Genomic DNA, 24822 nt, shown 5'->3' with positions numbered 1-24822 from the left:
GGATGGTCTCTCTGGTTCTAGGTTTCCTCCGGGAGAGTGGTTTTTATTCTCAGTTTTAAAGTTTTTAATCTCCCTCTGGTGTTGGGGCAGGGCGGTGAGTGTTTGGGTGTCTCCCACTGTAGGCAGTGTTCAGAGATTCCCGATTCACCTCCCTGACCGGAATCCTCTTTTCTTTCCCTTTTACTCTGTTTTTACCTCTTCTTTTTAAGGCTTGGTTAGTTTTTCTATTCCCATACGTACTTTCTGCATTATAGCAGTTGTACCTTTTAAGTCACAGGTGGTCTTGCCTATGCTGCTTCAGCATAGTGTTGGGTTCGTTCTCTTGCCGACTTCCCTCATTTTGTTTTTTACCAATGACATGACTGCCTTTTTACGTTTTTTCCCTTCTTCCGTTTTATTGTTCTGACTTTACTGAGTTGTCCCATTAGCTGAATGGCGCATATTTGAAACAAGGGACTGATGACCTTGCTGTTTGGTCCCTAAAACTTCAACCAACCAACCAACCATCTTCTCTTTTCCTTGCCTCTTCTCTTCTCTTTTCCTTGCCTCTTCTCTTCTCTTTTCCTTGCCTCTTCTCTTCTCTTTTCCTTGCCTCTTCTCTTCTCTTTTCCTTGCCTCTTCTCTTCTCTTTTCCTTGCCTCTTCTCTTCTCTTTTCCTTGCCTCTTCTCTTCTCTTTTCCTTGCCTCTTCTCTTCTCTTCTCTTTTCCTTGCCTCTTCTCTTCTCTTCTCTTTTCCTTGCCTCTTCTCTTCTCTTCTCTTTTCCTTGCCTCTTCTTTTCTCTTCTCTTTTCCTTGCCTCTTCTCTTCTCTTCTCTTTTCCTTGCCTCTTCTCTTCTCTTCTCTTTTCCTTGCCTCTTCTCTTCTCTTCTCTTTTCCTTGCCTCTTCTCTTCTCTTTTCCTTGCCTCTTCTCTTCTCTTTTCCTTGCCTCTTCTCTTCTCTTTTCCTTGCCTCTTCTCTTCTCTTTTCCTTGCCTCTTCTCTTCTCTTTTCCTTGCCTCTTCTCTTCTCTTTTCCTTGCCTCTTCTCTTCTCTTTTCCTTGCCTCTTCTCTTCTCTTTTCCTTGCCTCTTCCCTTCTCTTTTCCTTGCCTCTTCCCTTCTCTTTTCCTTGCCTCTTCCCTTCTCTTTTCCTTGCCTCTTCCCTTCTCTTTTCCTTGCCTCTTCCCTTCTCTTTTCCTTGCCTCTTCCCTTCTCTTTTCCTTGCCTCTTCCCTTCTCTTTTCCTTGCCTCTTCCCTTCTCTTTTCCTTGCCTCTTCCCTTCTCTTTTCCTTGCCTCTTCCCTTCTCTTTTCCTTGCCTCTTCCCTTCTCTTCTCCTTGCCTCTTCCCTTCTCTTCTCCTTGCCTCTTCCCTTCTCTTCTCCTTGCCTCTTCCCTTCTCTTCTCCTTGCCTCTTCCCTTCTCTTCTCCTTGCCTCTTCCCTTCTCTTCTCCTTGCCTCTTCCCTTCTCTTCTCCTTGCCTCTTCCCTTCTCTTCTCCTTGCCTCTTCCCTTCTCTTCTCCTTGCCTCTTCCCTTCTCTTCTCCTTGCCTCTTCCCTTCTCTTCTCCTTGCCTCTTCCCTTCTCTTCTCCTTGCCTCTTCCCTTCTCTTCTCCTTGCCTCTTCCCTTCTCTTCTCCTTGCCTCTTCCCTTCTCTTCTCCTTGCCTCTTCCCTTCTCTTCTCCTTGCCTCTTCCCTTCTCTTCTCCTTGCCTCTTCCCTTCTCTTCTCCTTGCCTCTTCCCTTCTCTTCTCCTTGCCTCTTCCCTTCTCTTCTCCTTGCCTCTTCCCTTCTCTTCTCCTTGCCTCTTCCCTTCTCTTCTCCTTGCCTCTTCCCTTCTCTTCTCCTTGCCTCTTCCCTTCTCTTCTCCTTGCCTCTTCCCTTCTCTTCTCCTTGCCTCTTCCCTTCTCTTCTCCTTGCCTCTTCCCTTCTCTTCTCCTTGCCTCTTCCCTTCTCTTCTCCTTGCCTCTTCCCTTCTCTTCTCCTTGCCTCTTCCCTTCTCTTCTCCTTGCCTCTTCCCTTCTCTTCTCCTTGCCTCTTCCCTTCTCTTCTCCTTGCCTCTTCCCTTCTCTTCTCCTTGCCTCTTCCCTTCTCTTCTCCTTGCCTCTTCCCTTCTCTTCTCCTTGCCTCTTCCCTTCTCTTCTCCTTGCCTCTTCCCTTCTCTTCTCCTTGCCTCTTCCCTTCTCTTCTCCTTGCCTCTTCCCTTCTCTTCTCCTTGCCTCTTCCCTTCTCTTCTCCTTGCCTCTTCCCTTCTCTTCTCCTTGCCTCTTCCCTTCTCTTCTCCTTGCCTCTTCCCTTCTCTTCTCCTTGCCTCTTCCCTTCTCTTCTCCTTGCCTCTTCCCTTCTCTTCTCCTTGCCTCTTCCCTTCTCTTCTCCTTGCCTCTTCCCTTCTCTTCTCCTTGCCTCTTCCCTTCTCTTCTCCTTGCCTCTTCCCTTCTCTTCTCCTTGCCTCTTCCCTTCTCTTCTCCTTGCCTCTTCCCTTCTCTTCTCCTTGCCTCTTCCCTTCTCTTCTCCTTGCCTCTTCCCTTCTCTTCTCCTTGCCTCTTCCCTTCTCTTCTCCTTGCCTCTTCCCTTCTCTTCTCCTTGCCTCTTCCCTTCTCTTCTCCTTGCCTCTTCCCTTCTCTTCTCCTTGCCTCTTCCCTTCTCTTCTCCTTGCCTCTTCCCTTCTCTTCTCCTTGCCTCTTCCCTTCTCTTCTCCTTGCCTCTTCCCTTCTCTTCTCCTTGCCTCTTCCCTTCTCTTCTCCTTGCCTCTTCCCTTCTCTTCTCCTTGCCTCTTCCCTTCTCTTCTCCTTGCCTCTTCCCTTCTCTTCTCCTTGCCTCTTCCCTTCTCTTCTCCTTGCCTCTTCCCTTCTCTTCTCCTTGCCTCTTCCCTTCTCTTCTCCTTGCCTCTTCCCTTCTCTTCTCCTTGCCTCTTCCCTTCTCTTCTCCTTGCCTCTTCCCTTCTCTTCTCCTTGCCTCTTCCCTTCTCTTCTCCTTGCCTCTTCCCTTCTCTTCTCCTTGCATCTTCCCTTCTCTTCTCCTTGCATCTTCCCTTCTCTTCTCCTTGCATCTTCCCTTCTCTTCTCCTTGCATCTTCCCTTCTCTTCTCCTTGCCTCTTCCCTTCTCTTCTCCTTGCCTCTTCCCTTCTCTTCTCCTTGCCTCTTCCCTTCTCTTCTCCTTGCCTCTTCCCTTCTCTTCTCCTTGCCTCTTCCCTTCTCTTCTCCTTGCCTCTTCCCTTCTCTTCTCCTTGCCTCTTCCCTTCTCTTCTCCTTGCCTCTTCCCTTCTCTTCTCCTTGCCTCTTCCCTTCTCTTCTCCTTGCCTCTTCCCTTCTCTTCTCCTTGCCTCTTCCCTTCTCTTCTCCTTGCCTCTTCCCTTCTCTTCTCCTTGCCTCTTCCCTTCTCTTCTCCTTGCCTCTTCCCTTCTCTTCTCCTTGCCTCTTCCCTTCTCTTCTCCTTGCCTCTTCCCTTCTCTTCTCCTTGCCTCTTCCCTTCTCTTCTCCTTGCCTCTTCCCTTCTCTTCTCCTTGCCTCTTCCCTTCTCTTCTCCTTGCCTCTTCCCTTCTCTTCTCCTTGCCTCTTCCCTTCTCTTCTCCTTGCCTCTTCCCTTCTCTTCTCCTTGCCTCTTCCCTTCTCTTCTCCTTGCCTCTTCCCTTCTCTTCTCCTTGCCTCTTCCCTTCTCTTCTCCTTGCCTCTTCCCTTCTCTTCTCCTTGCCTCTTCCCTTCTCTTCTCCTTGCCTCTTCCCTTCTCTTCTCCTTGCCTCTTCCCTTCTCTTCTCCTTGCCTCTTCCCTTCTCTTCTCCTTGCCTCTTCCCTTCTCTTCTCCTTGCCTCTTCCCTTCTCTTCTCCTTGCCTCTTCCCTTCTCTTCTCCTTGCCTCTTCCCTTCTCTTTTCCTTGCCTCTTCCCTTCTCTTTTCCTTGCCTCTTCCCTTCTCTTTTCCTTGCCTCTTCCCTTCTCTTTTCCTTGCCTCTTCCCTTCTCTTTTCCTTGCCTCTTCCCTTCTCTTTTCCTTGCCTCTTCCCTTCTCTTTTCCTTGCCTCTTCCCTTCTCTTTTCCTTGCCTCTTCCCTTCTCTTTTCCTTGCCTCTTCCCTTCTCTTTTCCTTGCCTCTTCCCTTCTCTTTTCCTTGCCTCTTCCCTTCTCTTTTCCTTGCCTCTTCCCTTCTCTTTTCCTTGCCTCTTCCCTTCTCTTTTCCTTGCCTCTTCCCTTCTCTTTTCCTTGCCTCTTCCCTTCTCTTTTCCTTGCCTCTTCCCTTCTCTTTTCCTTGCCTCTTCCCTTCTCTTTTCCTTGCCTCTTCCCTTCTCTTTTCCTTGCCTCTTCCCTTCTCTTTTCCTTGCCTCTTCCCTTCTCTTTTCCTTGCCTCTTCCCTTCTCTTTTCCTTGCCTCTTCCCTTCTCTTTTCCTTGCCTCTTCCCTTCTCTTTTCCTTGCCTCTTCCCTTCTCTTTTCCTTGCCTCTTCCCTTCTCTTTTCCTTGCCTCTTCCCTTCTCTTTTCCTCGCCTCTTCCCTTCTCTTTTCCTCGCCTCTTCCCTTCTCTTTTCCTCGCCTCTTCCCTTCTCTTTTCCTCGCCTCTTCCCTTCTCTTTTCCTCGCCTCTTCCCTTGTCTTTTCCTCGCCTCTTCCCTTGTCTTTTCCTCGCCTCGCCCCTTGTCTTTTCCTCGCCTCGCCCCTTGTCTTTTCCTCGCCTCGCCCCTTGTCTTTTCCTCGCCTCGCCCCTTGTCTTGTCTTGTCTTGTCTTCTCTTCTCCCCACCTCTTGTCTTGTCTTGTCTTGTCTTCTCTTCTCCCCACCTCTTGTCTTGTCTTGTCTTGTCTTCTCTTCTCCCCACCTCTTGTCTTGTCTTGTCTTGTCTTGTCTTGTCTTGTCTTGTCTTGTCTTGTCTTGTCTTGTCTTGTCTTGTCTTGTCTTGTCTTGTCTTGTCTTGTCTTGTCTTGTCTTGTCTTGTCTTGTCTTGTCTTGTCTTGTCTTGTCTTGTCTTGTCTTGTCTTGTCTTGTCTTGTCTTGTCTTGTCTTGTCTTGTCTTGTCTTGTCTTGTCTTGTCTTGTCTTGTCTTGTCTTGTCTTGTCTTGTCTTGTCTTGTCTTGTCTTGTCTTGTCTTGTCTTGTCTTGTCTTCTGCTGCAGCGTTTGAGACCTCTCTTCTTCCCTTTCCCTTTCTTTGTTTTCCCTCTTTTTTTTCCTGCCTGTGCGTGTCTGCAGGCTGACCAACGCATTTTCGTGCGTAGCTGGTGACGGGGTAATGCGCTATTCCCCGCATTCCACTATGTCTGCTCACAAGCGTAAGTTCACTGAGTCTCAGCCACAGACAGTTCTTCCATCGTTGCCACAGTTCTTTGTTGTTTCTCGGTCTGACGAAGGTCACGATTTCTCCATGGTCAACCCTTTCATTATTCAGAAAGGTGTCGACGCAATTGCAGGTCCTGTAAAGTCTTGTTCCAGATTACGGAATGGCACCCTGTTGTTAGAAACAGTCAGTGCCCTCCAGGCACAAAAATTGCTGCGTACCTCACTACTACACACCTTCCCTGTCTGGGTGGAACCGCACCGTACTTTAAATTCCTCGCTTGGAGTCGTTTATACACGCTCCCTCGATGCATTGTCTGATGAAGAAATTCAGCACTACCTGTCTGCCCGGGGCATAACAACTGTTCATAGTCATGAAAATCCCCCTGCGGGTCCGGGGATTAGAATAGGCCCGCGGTATTCCTGCCTGTCGTAAGAGGCGACTAAAAGGAGTCCATCCCCCTCACGGGGGTAGTTCGCACCTGCGTCCGGAGACGGACGGTTCCACGACCTATCATCGTGGTCCCTTTGGTTTTTTCACTTCTCGTTTCTTCCTTCCTTTTGTTGGTTCCTTTCTTTGCTCTTCTCCACCTCACTGTCTTCCTTACTCTTTCCCTTGCCTTCTCCTTGCCTTCTCATTGCCTCCTTCTCCTTGCTTTCTCATTGCCTTCTTCTCCTTGCCTTCTCTGGTCTCCGCCTCGGCGTTTGAGACAGTCTGTCCTCTTTCTCCCTCTCTCTTCTTTTTCCTCTTCTTCCTTCCTCCCTGTGCGTGTCTGAAGGCCGACCCATGCGTTCGCACGCGTAGCCGGTGACGGGGTAACGCGTAAGTCCCCGCCCTGGGTAGACATGTAAGGCACGCGCGTACCCCCTGGTAAAGGCCAGGCCCGGGGAGGGGTGATTGCCTGAGCTGATACCTTCTGACCATGCCGATTGGTCCCTCCGTCTGTTTCTCGGGAGGTGTGACCTGAGGTGTAAACATTCACCTAAGGCGGGAGTGCCCTCTGAGAGGGTCCCCACAAGGAAGGAGCGCGCCATCGGAGACGCTGGCAATCATGGGGGATTCCTCCGCAATGGATTCTACTCCATCTCTTTCGACTTCGACCCAAAAACGGAAACGTGACCAGCCAACAGTGACAAAAGTACTACCGCCTGCCCCACAGTTCCTCGTAGTTTCTCGAACTGAGGACGGAAAGGATTTTTCCTCTGTCAACCCTTTCGTTATTCAGAAGGGCGTAGATGCCATAGCCGGATCTGTCAAATCCTGTACCAGGTTGCGTAACGGCACCTTATTACTAGAAACTGAGAATGCCTTTCAGGCACAAAAACTGCTTCGGGCCACCCTCCTGTACACGTTCCCTGTCCGGGTGGAGGCCCACCGAACTTTGAATTCGTCTCGTGGTGTGGTCTATACTGGCTCCCTCGACGGATTGACTGACGAGGAGCTTCAATCATTCCTCGCTGAGCAGGGCGTGACGGCTGTCCATAGGGTCATGAAAAAGGTCAACAATGACCTTGTACCGACCCGGACAATTTTCTTGACCTTCGATAGTGTTAAGCTGCCATCGCGCATTAAGGCGGGCTACGAGGTTATTTCTGTTCGCCCCTATATCCCGACACCTACGCGCTGCTACCAGTGTCAGCGTTTCAATCACACTCGACAGTCTTGTTCCAATGCGGCTAAATGTGTCACCTGTGGCAGGGATGCCCATGAGGGTGACTGTCCACCTCCGTCTCCTCGTTGTGTGAACTGTCAGGGTGACCATGCAGCATCCTCCCGCGACTGTCCTGTCTATAAGGAAGAACGCTGTATCCAGGAAATTCGGGTCAAAGAGAAAGTGTCCACCTCGGCTGCTCGCAAGCTATTGGCTAGTAGGAAGCCCACGCTGCTCCCAGCGGGGAAATACAGTACTGTCCTCGCCTCTCCTCGGCCTACCCGGGAGGTAGCAACCCAGACATGCGATCTGACCTTCAGCACCACGGTCGTCCGTTCGGCCAGTGCTAAGATCGCGCGGTCGACGTCTCCTCTTCCTCCCATCACCCCACAGACACGAGCACCTTCTTCAGCTTCTGCTCAGACGAAGACACCGAAGTCAGATGCACGGGCCTTCAAGAAGGAACCATCCCGTGCAGACTTCCTCCGTACCTCGACCTCACAGCCTTCGACCGGTACTTCCACTACACGTCCTTCCAAAAAGGCGCATAGGAAGCACAGTTCTCCTTCCCCGCCACGGCGCATTTCTTCTCTTGCGCCACCCAGCGGCTGCCGCCCCAGGCCGTCATCCGTTTCGCCTGGCCGCACCGCTGGTCGCCGTACATCTGGCCGTTCACTGGCGGAGGAAGCTCCCCCTCCCGGCCATCCTCCCGAGATGGCCGATGACCCCATAGACCCAATGGACGATGACTGTCCGCCTACTGATAGCGGCAGCAGTGCTCGCTCGAAGCCAGGCCCTAAGCGGCCTTCGAGGTGACCACTTCTCTCATCTTTCTTTTCTTACGATGGCACTTATTCACTGGAATATTCGCAGCATTCGCTCCAACCGAGAGGACTTGAAGTTGCTGCTCCGCTTGCACCGTCCGCTTGTCGTAGCCCTCCAGGAAACGAAGCTACGCCCATGCGATCAAATTGCCTTGGCACACTACACCTCTGTGCGTTTTGACCTACCCCCTGTGGTAGGTATCCCAGCTCATGGAGGGGTTATGTTGCTGGTCCGGGATGATATTTACTACGATCCCATCACGTTGCACACCGGCCTGCAGGCAGTTGCCATCCGCATTACTCTCCCCACTTTTACGTTTTCCTTTTGTACCGTTTACACTCCATCGTCATCTGCCGTTACCAGGGCAGACGTGATGCAACTTATTGCTCAGCTACCTGCACCATTTTTGTTAACTGGAGACTTCAATGCCCACCATCCCCTTTGGGGCTCTCCAGCATCCTGCCCGAGGGGCTCCTTGTTAGCAGACCTTTTCAACCAGCTCGATCTTGTCTGCCTCAATACTGGCGCCCCTACTTTTCTTTCGGACACATCTCACACCTATTCCCATTTAGACCTCTCTATATGTACTCCCCAACTTGCACGCCGGTTTGAGTGGTATGCACTTTCTGATACATATTCGAGCGACCACTTCCCGTGTGTTATCCATCTCCTGCAGCATACCCCCTCTCCGTGCTTCTCTAATTGGACCATCTCCAAGGCAGACTGGGGGCTCTTCTCTTCCAGGGCGACCTTTCAGGATCAAACCTTTACAAGCTGCGATCGTCAGGTCGCACACCTCACGGAAGTCATTCTCGCTGCTGCTGAATATTCCATCCCTCACCCTCCTTCTTCTCCACGTCGCGTACCGGTCCCCTGGTGGACCGCAGCATGTAGAGACGCTTTACGTGCCCGTCGACGTGCTTTACGCACTTTTAAACGCCACCCTACAGTGGCGAATTGTATCAATTATAAACGATTACGTGCTCAGTGTCGTCGTATTATCAAAGAAAGCAAGAAAGCCAGCTGGGCTGCTTTCACAAGCACCTTCAACAGTTTTACTCCTTCTTCTGTTGTCTGGGGTAGCCTGCGCCGGCTATCTGGCACTAAGGTCCACTCACCAGTTTCTGGCTTGAAGGTCGCGAATGAAGTCCTTGTGGCCCCTGAGGCTGTCTCCAATGCCTTCGGCCGCTTTTTCGCCGAGGTTTCGAGCTCCGCTCATTACCACCCTGCCTTCCTCCCCCGCAAACAGGCAGAGGAGGCTAGGCCACCTGACTTCCGCTCCTCGAATTGTGAAAGTTATAATGCCCCATTCACCATGCGGGAACTCGAAACCGCACTTGGCCGATCACGGTCCTCCGCTCCAGGGCCTGATTCTATTCATATTCAGATGCTGAAGAACCTTTCTCCTGCGGGTAAAGGTTTTCTTCTTCGTACATACAATCGCATCTGGATTGAGGGACATGTTCCCGCATGCTGGCGCGAGTCTATTGTTGTCCCGATTCCTAAGCCGGGGAAGGACAAGCACTTGCCCTCCAGTTACCGACCTATCTCGCTTACCAGCTGTGTCTGTAAAGTGATGGAGCGAATGGTTAACTCTCGATTGGTTTGGCTGCTCGAGTCTCGACGCCTACTTACCAATGTACAATGTGGATTTCGTAGGCGCCGCTCTGCTGTTGACCATCTGGTTACCTTGTCGACCTTCATTATGAATAACTTCTTGCGGAAGCGCCCGACCGCGGCTGTGTTCTTTGATTTGGAGAAGGCTTACGACACCTGTTGGAAGGCGGGCATTCTCCGCACCATGCATACATGGGGCCTTCGCGGTCGCCTCCCTCTTTTTATTCGTTCCTTTTTAATGGATCGACAGTTCAGGGTACGTGTGGGTTCTGTCCTGTCCGACATCTTTCGCCAGGAGAATGGGGTGCCACAGGGCTCAGTTTTAAGCGTCGCTCTCTTCGCCATCGCGATCAATCCAATAATGGATTGCCTCCCAGCTGATGTATCAGGCTCCCTTTTCGTGGACGATTTTACCATATATTGCAGCGCGCAGTGTACACGTGTCCTGGAGCGCTGTCTTCAGCGTTCTCTTGACCGTCTTTACTCCTGGAGTGTCGCCAATGGCTTCCGTTTTTCTGCCGAGAAGACGGTCTGTATTAACTTCTGGCGCTACAAAGAGTTTCTCCCACCGTCCTTACGACTCGGTCCCGTTGCTCTCCCAATCGTGGAGACAACCAAATTTTTAGGCCTTACATTTGACAGGAAACTTAGCTGGTCTCCACATGTGTCATATTTGGCCGCCCGTTGTACCCGTTCTTTAAATGTCCTCCGTGTTCTCAGTGGTCTGTCGTGGGGAGCGGATCGAACCGTCCTACTTCGTCTATATCGGTCGATCGTCCGCTCCAAGCTGGATTATGGGAGCTTCGTATACTCCTCTGCACGGCCATCCATCTTACGCCGCCTCAACCCCATACAACATCGGGGTTTACGACTTGCGATCGGAGCATTTTATACCAGTCCCATAGAGAGTCTTCATGCTGACGCTGGCGAATTGCCACTCACCTACCGGCGCGATATACTGCTTTGTCGGTATGCCTGTCGGCTACTGTCAATGCCCGACCATCCGTCTTATCGTTCCTTTTTTGACGACTCTCTCGACCGTCAATACGGGTTGTATGTCTCTGCCCTGCTACCCCCTGGAGTTCGCTTTCGTCGCCTCCTTCAACACCTTAATTTTTCACTCCCTGCAACCTTTTGAGTGGGCGAGAGCCGCACGCCACCTTGGCTCCAGGCTCAGGTCCGCATTCACCTCGACCTCAGCTCGCTCCCAAAAGAGGTCACCCCCGGTTCGGTCTACCACTCCCGTTTTTTGGAACTTCGTTCGAAGTTCATCGACATGACTGTCATTTATACAGATGGCTCTAAGACCAATGACGGGGTCGGGTGTTCCTTTATTGTCGGGGCACAAAGTTTCAAATACCGGCTCCATGGCCATTGTTCGGTCTTCACAGCTGAGCTCTTTGCCCTCTACCAGGCTGTTCTTTACATCTGCCGCCACAGACATTCTGCTTATGTCATCTGCTCAGATTCCCTGAGCGCCATCCAGAGCCTCAGTGATCCGTACCCGGTTCACCCTTTCGTACACCGGATCCAACGCTCTCTTCAGCAGCTGGTGGACGTCGGTACGCCGGTTAGCTTTATGTGGGTTCCTGGCCATGTCGGTATCCCTGGGAACGAAGCTGCAGATGCCGCGGCCAAGGCTGCGGTCCTCCAGCCTCGGACAGCTTCTTGTTGTGTCCCTTCGTCCGATTTTAGCAGGGTCATTTGTCGGCGCGTTGTGTCGCTGTGGCATGCCGATTGGGCTGCACTTACCGACAACAAGCTTCGGGCCTTAAAACCTCTTCCCGTGGCTTGGACGTCCTCCTCACGCCCTTCTCGGCGGGAGGAGGTCGTTTTAGCAAGGTTAAGAATTGGACACTGCCGGTTCAGCCATCGCCATCTGCTGACGGCTGCGCCGGCGCCGTTCTGCCCATGTGGGCACTTGCTGACGGTTAGACACATTTTAATGTCCTGTCCAGATCTTACCACACTGCGCCTCGATCTTAACCTGCCTAATACTTTAGATGCCATTTTAGCGGATGACCCACGAGCAGCTGCTCGTGTTCTTTGTTTTATCAATTTGACAAACCTCGCTAAGGACATTTGATGATGTTTTTTAATCCTATGCCTGTCAGTCTGTCTTTTATTGTGTTTTCCCTTTTAGTTGTTGTTGTCAACTTGTGCCTCGCGGTGCATTCTTAGAGTAGTCAGGGCGCTAATGACCATTGAAGTTGTGCGCCCGAAAACCACAAACAAAAAAAAAAAAAAAAAAATAGTCATGAAAAGGGTTGACATGAACATCATTCCAACCCGCGCTGTCTTCTTGACATTTGACAAAGTTCAACTCCCATCGAAAATCAAAGCAGGCTATGAGATAATTTCCGTTCGCCCTTACATCCCAAACCCTACGCGTTGCTATCGGTGTCAGCGGTTCAATCACACCAGCCAGTCCTGTTCCAATCCGGCCAAATGTATTACGTGTGACAAGGATGCCCATGAGGGTGCTTGTCCGCCTCCATCCCCTCGCTGCATCAACTGTATGGGTGACCACGCTGCTTCCTCTTGAAATTGCCCCGTTTTTAAGGACGAAAAGCTCATCCAGGAAATCAGAGTGAAGGAAAAGGTGTCGACCTTTGCTGCTCGAAAATTATTCGCCAGTCGACAGCCTACCGTGCCTCAGACAGGAAAATACAGCACTATCCTTGCTTCTCCTCGGCCAACAAAGGAGGCGGCCACGCAGACTTGCGACCTCACCTTTAGTGCCACGGTCGTCAGATCGGCCAGCGCAAAGATCGCCCGTTCAACCTCACCACTTTCGCCTGCACACTCTATGGCTCTCCCTTCGTCGGGTTCTGCTAAATCTCGAGCCCAAAAGTCAGACACCAAGACTTTGAAAAAAGAGCATACTCGGGAAGATTTTTTACGTACCCTAACTTCACACCCATCGGTTCCTCCTTCATCTAAACATCATACTTCCAAGAAGGCTACAAAGAAACCCAGTTCATCTCCTTCTCCGCCAAGACGTGCCCCATCTACAGCACCACCTGGCGGAAGTCGCCCTCGGCCGTCTTCTGTGTCATTGAGGTGCACTGCTGGCGGCCGATCAACCGGCCGATCGCTGGTGGCAGGAGCTGCTCCTGAACAACCTATGGATCAGGATCTTCTGCCTTCGGCTGAATGCCATTCCATGCTGTCGGTCGCAAGCTCAGAGCAGTCGTAGAGTTGACAGCGACCTTGGTCACATTCCTCCATTTTCTGTTCACCCTATGTCTATTACCCACTGGAATATCCGCGGCATTCGTGCCAATCGGGATGAATTGTCGGTCCTCATACGATCCTACTCGCCGGTCATCTTCTGTCTTCAGGAAACAAAGCTGCGTCCCCATGACCGCTTTGTTCTCCCTCATTTTCAGTCTGTCCGATATGATCTCCCCTCTGTTGAAGGCACTCCAGCCCATGGAGGACTCATGATTCTTCTCCATGATACTCTCCATTAACACCCAATCCCCTTAAACACTTCCTTCCAAGCTGTCGCCGTCCGTCTTTCCCTTTCTGGATACACGTTCTCTCTATGTACGGTATACATTCCATCGTCTACACCACTGGCACGAGCTGATCTCCTTCATCTTCTTGATCAGCTTTCACCCCCCTATTTGCTGGTTGGGGACTTCAATGCCCACCACCCGCTTTGGGGATCTCCACATCCTTGTCCACGTGGCTCACTATTGCTAGATGTCTTCCACCAAGCGGATCTAGTCTGCCTCAACACTGGGGTCCCCACGTTTATGTCTGCCTCCACGGCAAATTTATCTCATTTGGACCTTGCGGTCGGTACTGTTCCGCTAGCTCGGCGCTTCGAATGGTTCGCCCTTGATGATACACACTCGAGTGACCACTTTCCATGTGTCCTTCGACTGCAGTCTCAACTGCCATATCTGCGCTCGCGACGCTGGAAGTTTGCCCAAGCCGATTGGACACTTTTTTCGTATCTAGCGGCATTCGATGACCGTCACTTTCCCAGCGTCGACGATGAGGTCAAACACATTTATTCTTACAGCTGCGGAATGTTCAATACCACGCACCTCCGAATTGCCCCGGCGCCCTCCAGTTCCTTGGTGGAACGAGGCATGCCGTGACGCAATACGTGAGCGGCGACGTGCTCTCCGCGTTTTCCGCCACCATCCTACTTTGGCCAACTGTATCCGCTATAAGCAATTCCGTGCGCGATGCCGTCGTGTCATCCGCGATAGCAAGAAGGGAAGCTGGAAATTCTTTATTAGCTCATTTAACACCTTCACTCCCTCCTCGGAAGTTTGGAGTCGCCTTCGACGGTTCTCAGGCGTGCCTAGTTTCTCCCCGGTCTCTGGGCTCACTGTCGCGCATGATACATTAGTGGACCCCGTCGCAATTTCTAACTCATTGGGTCAGCACTTTGCTGAGATTTCGAGCTCTTCAAATTACCCGCCAGCGTTTCTCCCGAAGAAACGTGCAGCGGAAGTGCGACCTCTTGCTTTCTCCTCTCAAAATCGCGAAAGCTACACTACTGTTTTCTCCATGTGGGAACTACAACATGCACTCTCTTCTTCTCGCTCCTCCGCCCCGGGACCGGATGGTATCCACGTCCAAATGTTGCTGCATTTATCAACCCATAGTCTGCGTTACCTCCTTCGCCTTTATAATCGAATTTGGACCGACAGTACTTTTCCCAGACGATGGTGGGAAGCTGTCGTTGTTCCTGTTCCGAAACCTGGAAAGGACAAACATCTCCCCTCTAGCTATCGCCCCATTTCTCTCACAAGTAGTGTCTGTAAGGTTTTGGAGCGTATGGTGAATTACCGTTTAGCGTGGTGGCTGGAATCCCGCAGTCTTTTAACACCTGCCCAATGCGGATTCTGAAAGCATCGTTCTGCAGTTGACCATCTTGTTGCTCTCTCCACTTATATCATGAACAATTTTCTCCAGAAACGCCAAACAGTAGCAATATTTTTTGATCTGGAGAGAGCATACGATACCTGTTGGAGGACAGGCATCCTCCGCACACTGTTGTCTTGGGGCTTTCGAGGTCGGCTGCCCCTTTTTCTTCGCGAATTTATGGCAGAGCGTACATTTAGGGTGCGGGTGAACACTACTCTCTCCCGTACTTTCTCCCAAGAAAACGGGGTACCCCAGGGCTCCGTGCTGAGTGTTGTACTGTTTGCCATTGCCATAAATCCAATTATGGATTGTCTCGGGCTCCCTCTTTGTGGACGATTTTGTGATCTACTACAGCTCTCAATGGACCAGCCTTCTTGAATGACGTCTTCAAGGATGTCTCGATCGCCTCCACTCTTGGAGCATCGAAACCGGCTTCAGTTTTTCTCTCTGTAAGACCGTTTGTGTTAATTTTTGGCGACGTAAGGCGTTTCTTCCGCCCTCCTTACATCTAGGTCCTGTCAACCTTCCGTTTTCAGACGTTGCTGAATTCTTGGGTCTGATGTTTGACAGAAAACTGTGCTGGTCCTCCCATGTTTCCTATCTTTCGGCTCACTGTCTGCGATCGCTTAACACCCTGTGTGTCCTGAATGGTACCTCCTGGGGAGCGGACCGAGTGGTCCTTCTCCGTCTCTATCGCGCCTTAGTGCGCTCGAAATTGGATTATGGAAGCATAGTCTACTCCTCTGCTCGGCCGTCTATTCTTCGGCGTCTCGACTCTATCCACCACCGTGGATTACGTTTAGTGTCTGGAGATTTTTACACCAGCCCTGTGGAAAGCCTTTATGCTGAGACCGCTTCCGTCAACTACTCCGTTCTCTTTCCTTCCGCTTTCCTAAAACCTTCTTGACAATGTGGGGTACAGCACCGCCTTGGCTCCGTCCCTGGATCTGCCTGCTCCGTGACTTTTGTCGATTTCCCAAGGAAGGTACCCCTTCACTTGTTTATCGTTGGGCATTTGCTGCTCTATGTGCACAAATGACAGAAGCCACATTTATTTACACCGACGGCTCGAAAACATCGTTAGGTGTAGGGAGTGCCTATATTGTTGGCGACACCCCAAATCACTTTCGGCTTCCCGACCAGTGTTCGGTTTATACTGCGGAGCTTTATGCTGTTCTCCAGGCTGTCCACTACATCCGCCGCCATCAGCGGATACAGTACGTTATCTGTTCAGATTCTCTCAGCTCTCTCCTCAGTCTCCAAGCTCTTTACCCTGTCCACCCTCTGGTCCACAGGATTCAGGACTGTCTGCGCTTGCTCCACCTGGTGGGCGTCTCGGTGGCGTTCCTCTGGCTCCCAGGACACGTTGGTATCTGTGGAAATGAGGCGGCCGATATTGCAGCCAAGGCTGCAGTCTCTCTTCTTCGGCCAGCTATTCAATCGATTCCCTTCGCCGATCTACGGAGCGTTTTATGTCCTCGTGTTCTTCATTTATGGCACGCACATTGGTCGACACTTCCCCATAATAAATTGCAGGACGTGAAAGCTCTTCCTTGTGCTTGGACCTCTTCCTCCCGAACGCGTCGTCAGGAGGCGGTAATTTTGACTAGACTCCGGATAGGCCACTGTCGTTTTAGCCATAGACATCTTTTAAGCGGCGATCCTCCCCCACTCTGTCCCCACTGCTTTCAGCTGTGGACGGTAAGACACCTTTTAATTGAGTGCCCCTATTTTAACCCGTTACGCTCCCGTCTACAGCTATCGCCTGATATATCGTCGATTTTAGCAGATGACACGCGCTCAGCCGATCGCGTTCTCGAGTTTATTAGTGCCAGTGAAATGTCGTCAGTCATTTGAAGCTTTTTTTTGGGGACAACCAACCCCTTTCTGTAGTGGATTTTTAAGCCTTCCTTCTGCTTTTAGTTTCTCCAATTTTATGACTTTCGTTCCCATTGCTGCTGGTTTCCATTTTCAGTTTTTTACTGTTTCCTAAGTCACGGACCGGGCGCTAATGACCATAGCAGTTTTGCTCCTTAAACCGAAACAAAACAAAAAAAAAAACACCTTCTCTGGGTGCTGCTCCCCCTCCCCAGCCGGAGAAGTGTCCCACTCCTTCGGCATCTGCCGGTCAAGGGCGCCTCTCCCGGGATGCCCCTTCCCGGCACCTTCCAGGCCAAAGGTCTGCTGCTGCGCTTTATGCCACACAGCCCTCCTCAATCTCAGTCTGAAAAGAAGAAGAAACGCAAGTCCCGGGACAAAGAGCTTCTGGTGTCACCAGAGGTCCCTTCGTCGACTTCACAACCGGATTCTGACCTGTCGTTCATGGATGTCGCCCCCTCCTTGTCAGTGACGGGTGGGGACCCAGCGGTATGTCTGGCTTTAGTGTGTTCAGCCCCCATTTAAACCTTCGTTCTGTGGTTCTCCAATGGAATTGTAGTGGATACTATCGTCACCTTGCAGAATTGAAATCCCTTCTTTTGTCCTACTCTGCAGCTTGTGTGGTTCTCCAGGAATCTCATATTACTGATGCTCACTCAACGACCCTCCGTGGGTTCCGTGTTTTCTGTCGAAATCGGGTCGGACTCCTGCGGGCTTCTGGTGGAGTTTGTACATTGGTCCGTACAGACATAGCTAGCACGTGGATTCCTCTTCAAACTACATTGGAAGCGGTTAGGGTCCACTTAGACTCTGTGGTCACAGTTTGCAATCTTTATCTCCCTCCTGACAGGACTCTTACACCTGCTGCCTTAACTGCCCTTCTTCAGCAACTTCCTCCTCCTTGGTGATTTTAATGTTCATCGTCCCTTGTGGGGCAGCGCCTTTCCACCTAGATGAGGTCTTCTTATAGACCAGTTTATTGCAGACCACAACTTGTGCCTTCTTAGTGATGGATCCCCTACTCATTTCAGTGGCAGTCATGGTACCTTTTCTGCCATTGATCTTTCTCTTTCTTCTCCCTCTCTCCTCCCTTCATTACACTGGTCGCCACATGACGACCTTTGTGATAGTGACCATTTCCCATTGATTATCACGCTCCCTTCCCGCTCCCCGATGGACAGGTTACCTCGTTCGTCTTTCCAATTTGCCGATTGGCCTCTATACACTGCACACGTTGTGTTTTCTCCCTCTTTGTCGGGTTGTATTGATGACGTCCTACGTGACGTGTCTGACGTGATTGTTCGCGCTGCTAGCCTTTCTGCCCCGCGCTCACCTGGACCATTTCGTCGCCGGCAAGTCCCATGGTGGAGTACGGCCATTGCCATCGCCATCCGTGATCGCCGTCGAGCTTTGCAACACTTTAAGAGGCACCCATCTGTAGCCAGCCTTACTACCTTTAAACGCTTCCGCGCTAAAGCCAGTTATTTAATCAAACAGAGCAAGCGGATATGTTGGGAATGATTCATTTCTTCTCTTGGTTCTACTGTCCCTCTGTCACGGGTATGGGCTACACTTCGCTCTCTCCAAGGTTGCCATCGGCAGTCCACCCTCCCAGGCCTTCACCTCCCAGATGGCCTTTGTACGGACCCATTAGTTCTTGCAGAACATCTTGCGTCCCATTTTGCAGTGGAATCAGCATCAGCCTCCTATCCGGCTGCTTTCCTTCACCAAAAACAGTGGGCTGAAGCTTCCACCTTATGTTTCACCCCCTCGTGAGTCAAAATCTTACAACGAACCTTTTATTGAATGGGAATTTCTTTCTGCTCTATCTTCTCATGATACGGCCCCTGGCACGGATTCCATTCATAACCAACTGCTTCAACATCTCAGTGCTCCACAACGGCAACATCTTCTTCGGGTGTTTAACTGTATCTGGCTCCAGGGTGACTTCCCTTCTCAGTGGAGGGATAGCATCGTGGTTCCTGTCCTTAAGCCTGGTAAGAACCCCCTATCTGTTGACAGCTATCGGCCAATTAGTTTGACCAATGTTGTTTGTAAGTTACTTGAACGGATGGTAGCCCGTCGGCTCAATTGGGTCCTCGAATCTCGGGATCTATTGTCCCCTTACCAGTGTGGCTTTGGAGAGGGACGGTCTCCAATCGGTCATTTACTTCGCTTGGAATCTGCAGTTCGGCAGGCTTTTTCCCTGCGCCGCCATTTGGTTGCAATGTTTTTTGACCTTCGCAAGGCCTATGACACGGCCTGGCGCCATCACATCTTACTTCATCAGTGGGGTCTTCGAGGCCCACTCCCGATTTTTTTATCCGCCAGTTCCTGTTCCATCGGTCATTCAGAGTTAGAGTTGGTACTGTTTTTAGTTCTCCACAGACCCAGGAGACGGGCATCCCACAGGGTTCTGTCTTGAGTGCCCTTCTTTTCCTCATTGCTATCGATGGACTTGTGGCCTCTGTCGGTCCCTTGGTCGCCCTTGCCCTGTATGTGGATGATTTCTGCATTTGGGTTAGTTCCTCCTCGATGGCATCTGCAGAACGGCAGTTCCAGGGAGCTATACGGCGTGCCTCTGCATGGACCCTCTCGCATGGGTTTCGGTTATCTCCTTCAAAATCGCGGGTGGTCCACTTCTGTTGCCGTACTACGATCCACCCTGATCCAGAGCTCTATCTCGATGCACAAAGATTGCCTGTGGTCCCACAGTTTAGTTTCCTGGGTCTTCTTTTCGACAACAAGCTCTTGGCTGCCCCATATCAGACTCCTGAAGGTAGGATTTTTCCGTAAACTCAATGTCCTTCGCTTCCTTGCCCACTCCTCTTGGGGTGCGGACCGTTCCCTCCTTCTCTGTCTTTATCGTGCTCTAGTTCTGTCTCGCTTGGACTATGGTTGTCAAGTTTATGGTTCAGCTGCTCCTTCCACACTGCACGTGCTGGATCCAGTCCACCATCGTGGTATCCATTTGGCCACCGGTGCCTTCCCTACTAGCCCTGTTGATAGTCTCCTGGTTGAAGCTGGGATCCCCCCCTCCCCCCCTTTCTGTTCAGCGGTCCCAGCTTCTGGTGTCTTATGCACTCGCTATCCGTTCCTCTCCTCCTCATCCTTCCTATTCTATCCTGTTCCCAGACCATGGACGTCGCCCACCCGACTCCCGCCTACAGGCGGATTTACCGGTTGGGCTCCGCCTTGCATCTCTTTGCCATGATTTTCAGCTTCCTTCTTTGTCCTGTCTTCCTCGGTCCCTCCCCTCGACCCCCCCCCCCCCCCCTTCCTTGGTTAGTTCCTCGGCCTCGAATTCGGATGGATCTCCACCGAGGTCCGAAAGATTCCATCCCCCCTGGTGGTGTTCCGTTCCTTTTTCCGCCAAATTTTATGGGAGTTTTGGGATGCTGTTGTTTTTTACACTGATGGCTCTAAATCTGCTGATCATGTGGGGTATGCCTTCACGTCCTCTGTTGGAACGGAAAATCATCTGCTGCCACCTACATGTGGGGTGTTTACTGCGGAATTGATGGCAATATCCCAGGCCCTTATCTTTATTAAACAGTCCCAACACAACCGCGTTTTGTTATGTACGGACTCAATGAATGGCCTTCTTGCTATTGACCAGTGTTTTTCGCGCCATCCCTTGGTCTCTGCCATCCACGACCATCTCGCTGATATTCACCGTGCTGCTTGGTCCATTGACTTCCTTTGGGTCCCTGGCCATGTGGGTATCCCAGGTAATGAGCTCGCTGATCATTTGGCTGGGGGGGGCAGTCGCTTACCCCCCGTTTTCTGTAACCCCTCCTGCAGGGGATTTACGGCTTCATATCAAATCCCACTTCGCACAGTCATGGGCCAATTCTTGGGAGGCTACTCCCCTGTCTAATAAACTTCGTGGCACCAGGGCCGTGGCGTTCTTCCTTTCGCCTCTCCCGAAAGGACTCGACCACACTGTGTCGTCTCCGCATTGGCCATACCAGGCTGACCCATGGTTTTCTTTTGCGTGATGAGCCACCCCCACTTTGTGGTTGTGGTGCCTTCCAGTCAGTAGCCCACATTTTGGTTGAATGCCCCCTTCTTTTGGCTCTGCGTGCCAAGTACAGACTCCCCCACACTTTACCTTTGATGTTGGCTGACGATTCCCGGATGGTCTCTCTGGTTCTTGGTTTCCTCCAGGAAAGTGGTTTTTATTCTGTTTTAAGGTTTTTAATCCTTTTTTTTTTAAAAAAAAGGATTGGTTAGTCTCCTTTTCCCATACGTATTTCTACATTCTAGCGGCTGCACCTTTTAAGTCACAGGTGGTCCTGCCTATGCTGCTTCAGCATAGCGTTGGGTTAGTTCTCTTTCTGACTTCCCTCATTTTGTTTTTTACCACTGACAACATGACTGCCATTTTACATTTTTCCCTTTTATTGTCCTGACTTTCCTGAGATGTCCCATTAGCGGAATGGACCATATTTGAAACAAGGGACTGATGACCTTGCTGTTTGGTCCCTTAAACCTCAAAACACCAACCAACCACCCCACTCCAAACAATAGCTGTCCGTATTACTCTTTCTGCCTTTACTTTTTCTGTTTGTACTGTCTACACTCCATCGTCATCCGCAGTTAGTCGGGCTGCAATGATGCACCTGATGGCTCAGCTTCCTGTGCTGTTTTTATTGTTTGGCGATTTCAATGCCCATCATCCCCTTTGGGGCTCTCCTGCATCCTGTCAGAGGTTCCCTCTTGGTGGATGTTTTCAACCATCTCAATCTTGTCTGCCTCAATACTGGCGTCCCGACTTTCCTCTCGGACTGTACTCATACCTGCTCCCACTTGGACCTCTCGATCTGTTCTACCACTCTTGCCCGTCGGTTCGAGTGGTATGTCCTTTCTGACACCTATTCGAGCGACCATTTCCCCTGTATCGTTCTTCTCCTGCACCACACCCCATCCCCACGTCTCTCGAGCTGGAACATACCGAAAGCTGACTGGGGACTTTACTCCTCCCTGGCGACCTTTCCGGACCAAGATTTTCTCAGCTGTGACAGTCAGGTCGAATACCTCACAGCTGTTATCAATGCTGCCGAACGCTCCATTCCTCGTACTACCTCTTCTTCACGTCACGTTTCAGTCCCCTGGTAGAATGAGGCTTGCAGAGACGCTATCCGTGCTCGACGACGTGCTTTACGCATCTTTCGCTGCGATCCTACGCTGGCGAATTGTATTGATTACAAACGACTCAGTGCAATGTCGTTGAGTCATCAAAGACAGCAAAAAAGATTGTTGGGCCTCTTTCACAAGCTCCTTTAACTGTTTTACTCCCTCTTCTGTCGTCTGGGGTGGCCTGCGCCGGCTGTCGGGCATTAAGGCCCACTCCTCGATACCTGGCCTGACTTCAGGTAATGAGGTACTTGCTGACCCTGTGGATGTCTCCAATGCCTTCGGCCTCTTTTTCGCGGAGGTTTCAAGCTCCGCCCATTACCACCCTGCATTCTGTCCCAGGAAAGAGGCCGAAGAGGCTCGGCGACCTTCCTTCCACTTGCTGAATCTGGAAGATTATAATGCCCCCTTTACCATGCGGGAACTCGAAGGTGCACTTGCACTGTCTCAGTCCTCTGCTCCGGGACCAGATGCCATTCGCATTCAGATGCTGACACATCTTTCTCTGGCAGGCAAATGATTTCTTCTTCGTACCTATAATCGCGTCTGGACCGAAGGTCAGGTCCCCATGCATTGGCGTGAGGCCGTCGTTGTTCCCATACCCAAACCCGGGAAGGATAGACACCTTCTTTCTAGTTACCGTCCCATTTGTCTTACAAGCTGCGTCTGTAAGGTGATGGAGCGCATGGTTTAATGCTCGGTTGGTTTGGATTCTTGAATCTCAACGGCTACTTACCAATGTTGACTGCGGCTTTCGTCGACACCACTGCTCCGCTGTTGACCACCTTGTGACCTTGTCGACGTTCATCATGAACAACTTTTTGCGAAAGCACCGAGTGGTAGATGTGTTCTTCGATTTAGAGAAGGCTTAAGATACCTGTTGGAGAGGAGGTATCCTCCGCACTATGCACAGGTGGGGCCTACGTGGTTGCCTGCCCCTTTTTATTGATCAATTTTTAACAGATCGAATGTTTAGGGTACGTGTGGGTTCCGTATTGTCCGATGTCTTCCTCCAGGAGAACGGAGTGGCTCAGGGCTCCATTTTGAGCAGGCGCGGCTCGTAATTAAAGGCTCTGAGGCGGAGCCGCCCCAAAATATATGTTAAAGTAAATTTCGCAAGAACGTATTACATAATTTAAATTATCAGGACGAATTTCGCATATTTCCCGTTCCGATTAAAATAACGACGGTCAACATTTTTGGAACTGTTTGTATCGATAGATGTTTTCCGAATGGTTAGTAGTGTTTAGGCTGCGCCTTGAAACGTCCGTAAGCTGCATGTAGTAGCGGTTTGGGGGCGTGGCTTCTACAAAGTACTGCTCTTTATGGGCGACCCGAAGGCTCAGGGCTTGCAGCCTAAGGGTGTCGTACCAACCACCACATATTTTTCAGGTTCCACTATCTATGTAATAAAGGAATGTAGAGTGGCCGAAACTTCGCTATCCAATCTCTGTCTCTGCATATCTCTACTACGCTTCGATGCGTCATTAATCGACATTTAGTATTATTGTTTTGATAATGTTTTACATAGTTGTTTTGTTTCTGCTATTGGCTATTTTATCCACATTTAGAATAAGTTTGCAAATATCCCGCCAGAGTGCACTACACTACAGTAACGTACCAGTACTGCCATCTAGCGAGAGTTTCATAAGTGGTTAGAGGACAAAACGCGCGAAATTTGTCCCGTTACTTTACCTTCCTTGCTTGCTGATGCTGACTGCTTTTGTTGATACCGTGTGATATTAGCAAGTTTCTTTTTCGGAGTATATTTTGCAGGATTTTAGTGAGTTTTACTTGCTGGTGAATACCTGCAACATACCGCGAGTGTGAAACAAGCGCAATATGAATTCAGTGTGCAAATTAATAGGTAAAAACTTGGAACACGGCCATAGGATGAAAGTGAAAGAACTTGGTGCTTCCAGACCCGCATTAAAGATCTCTCCGAAACGCGTCTTTTCATATGATTTGCTGCAAAGTGTCAGAAAATGCAATAATGACGTATAAAAACAGTAACCAAAGATTTTGACACGAAGTTAGCTTCTAATGATATTTAATACCTGATTATAGAAGATACAGTACGTAAAATTATGGGTAGAGCGTGATCTGCCCACCCCCTCCCCCTGAATTCTTAGTTGTTTACGTCAGACTAATCTGTAGCGTAACCCGAGGTCTATGATGGCTCTGATCAATAAATGCCACAGCCTTCCCCCGTATAGAAACCACGAGCCGCGCCTGATTTTGAGCGTAGTCCTTTTTGCCATAGCGATCAATCCAATTATAGATTGCATTCCACTTAACGTTGCAGGCTCTCTTTTCGTCGTTGACTTCGCGATCTACTGCAGTCCCCGGAGAACATGCCTCCTGGAGCGCTGCCTTCAGCGTTGTCTTGACAGTCTATCTATCCCCCCTGCGGGTCCGGGGTAAGAATAGGCCCGAGGTATTCCTGCCTGTCGTACGAGGCGACTAAAAGGAGTTTCAACCGTTTCGGCCTTCCATGTGATGGTCCCCCTTGGGGTTTGACCTCCATTTTTCAAAATTCTACAGAAGTACGAGCCTTTTGGGGAAGGACACCTTACGTGGTGTACCACTGGTCCTAAGTGCACTAAGACCTTGGCACTCAGCATTGCACCGGCGTTGTAACCATACCCACTATTCCTCAAATTGGGCCTAAACGCCTGATGGGTTGTCCAAGTTACGTCCATAGTGCATCTCCATCTGCACCAGCGATCATGATGGACTTTCCATGGCACCAGAAATCCAGCACGGTAGCCAGGTACCCGTTGTGGTGGGGTCGTCATGTACCCTCTAGGTTGTAGCCCCCTGACAGCACAGGGATCGTACTGCCGATACCTGAGCTGCACCCTCCCCACGTCGGCCAAGGAGTAGATGCCCGTCTCCTTGGGGCATCAGGACTCTCGGCAATGGTCATCCTGCCAGGTGGCCCTTGCTGCGGCTGGGTGGCGGCCGTGGGGAGAGCCCCTGGTCGGAGTCGGTGGTATCGGGGTGGACGTTTCGCAGATGAAACGTCAACACGTATCAGGTCGCTCTGCGGCCGAGTCTTTCAAAAGAAAAGGTACCGTTTCTAGTTCTGGTTCTCCTGCCCTTTCCCCCTTGGCCACTCCATGGGAGGAGGGACAGGCCCGCCGGCTTGGGGCGAAGTACTTCCCCCGCTATTTGGTCTGTTCTTGAACCGATGGGGGGACATTCGCCACCTCCAAGCCCATGTTCTTTGTTCAGCACATTGAGGACATCTTCGGGGAAATCGAGGCTCTCAGCAAGATGCGTTCAGGGTCCGTTCTTATCAAGACCACCTCCGCCACACAGTCGGCGGCCCTCCAGGCGTGCGACCGCCTAGGGGACATCCCAGTATCCATTGTCCCACATCTGGCACTAAATAGGACGCAGGGGGTTATTTTTCATCGTGACCTCCTGCTACAATCTGATGAGGAGCTCAGGGCCAACCTGGAGCGCCGAGGCGTGCATTTCGTCTGGCGAGTCCAGCACGGCCCCAAAGACCGTCGCATCGACACTGGGGCCTTTATCCTCGCCTTCGAGGGGGACGTTCTCCCGGAGAAGGTAAAGGTGATGTGCTAC

At 50.9% G+C, this 24822-nt stretch overlaps 2 protein-coding genes across 3 annotated transcripts in view; one reads left to right on the top strand and one right to left on the bottom strand.

Annotated features, from left to right (window-relative positions):
* LOC124774944 overlaps nucleotides 1–24822 on the top strand; it is a 202443-nt gene that overhangs the window by 17270 nt on the left and 160351 nt on the right. The gene's annotated exons all lie outside the window — the stretch shown is intronic.
* Nucleotides 1–24822, bottom strand: part of LOC124776161 (trichohyalin-like) — a 191909-nt gene that overhangs the window by 162347 nt on the left and 4740 nt on the right. Inside the window, exon 2 of the mRNA XM_047251000.1 lies at nucleotides 501–4590. Within this exon, the coding sequence (XP_047106956.1) occupies nucleotides 501–4590 (4090 nt within the window). The remainder of the gene's footprint in view (nucleotides 1–500; nucleotides 4591–24822) is intronic.

Source organism: Schistocerca piceifrons, chromosome 2 (genome assembly GCF_021461385.2).
Source record: "Schistocerca piceifrons isolate TAMUIC-IGC-003096 chromosome 2, iqSchPice1.1, whole genome shotgun sequence".
Classification (NCBI taxonomy): Eukaryota; Metazoa; Arthropoda; class Insecta; order Orthoptera; family Acrididae; genus Schistocerca; species Schistocerca piceifrons.
This window is presented reverse-complemented; position numbering and strand designations above follow the sequence as displayed.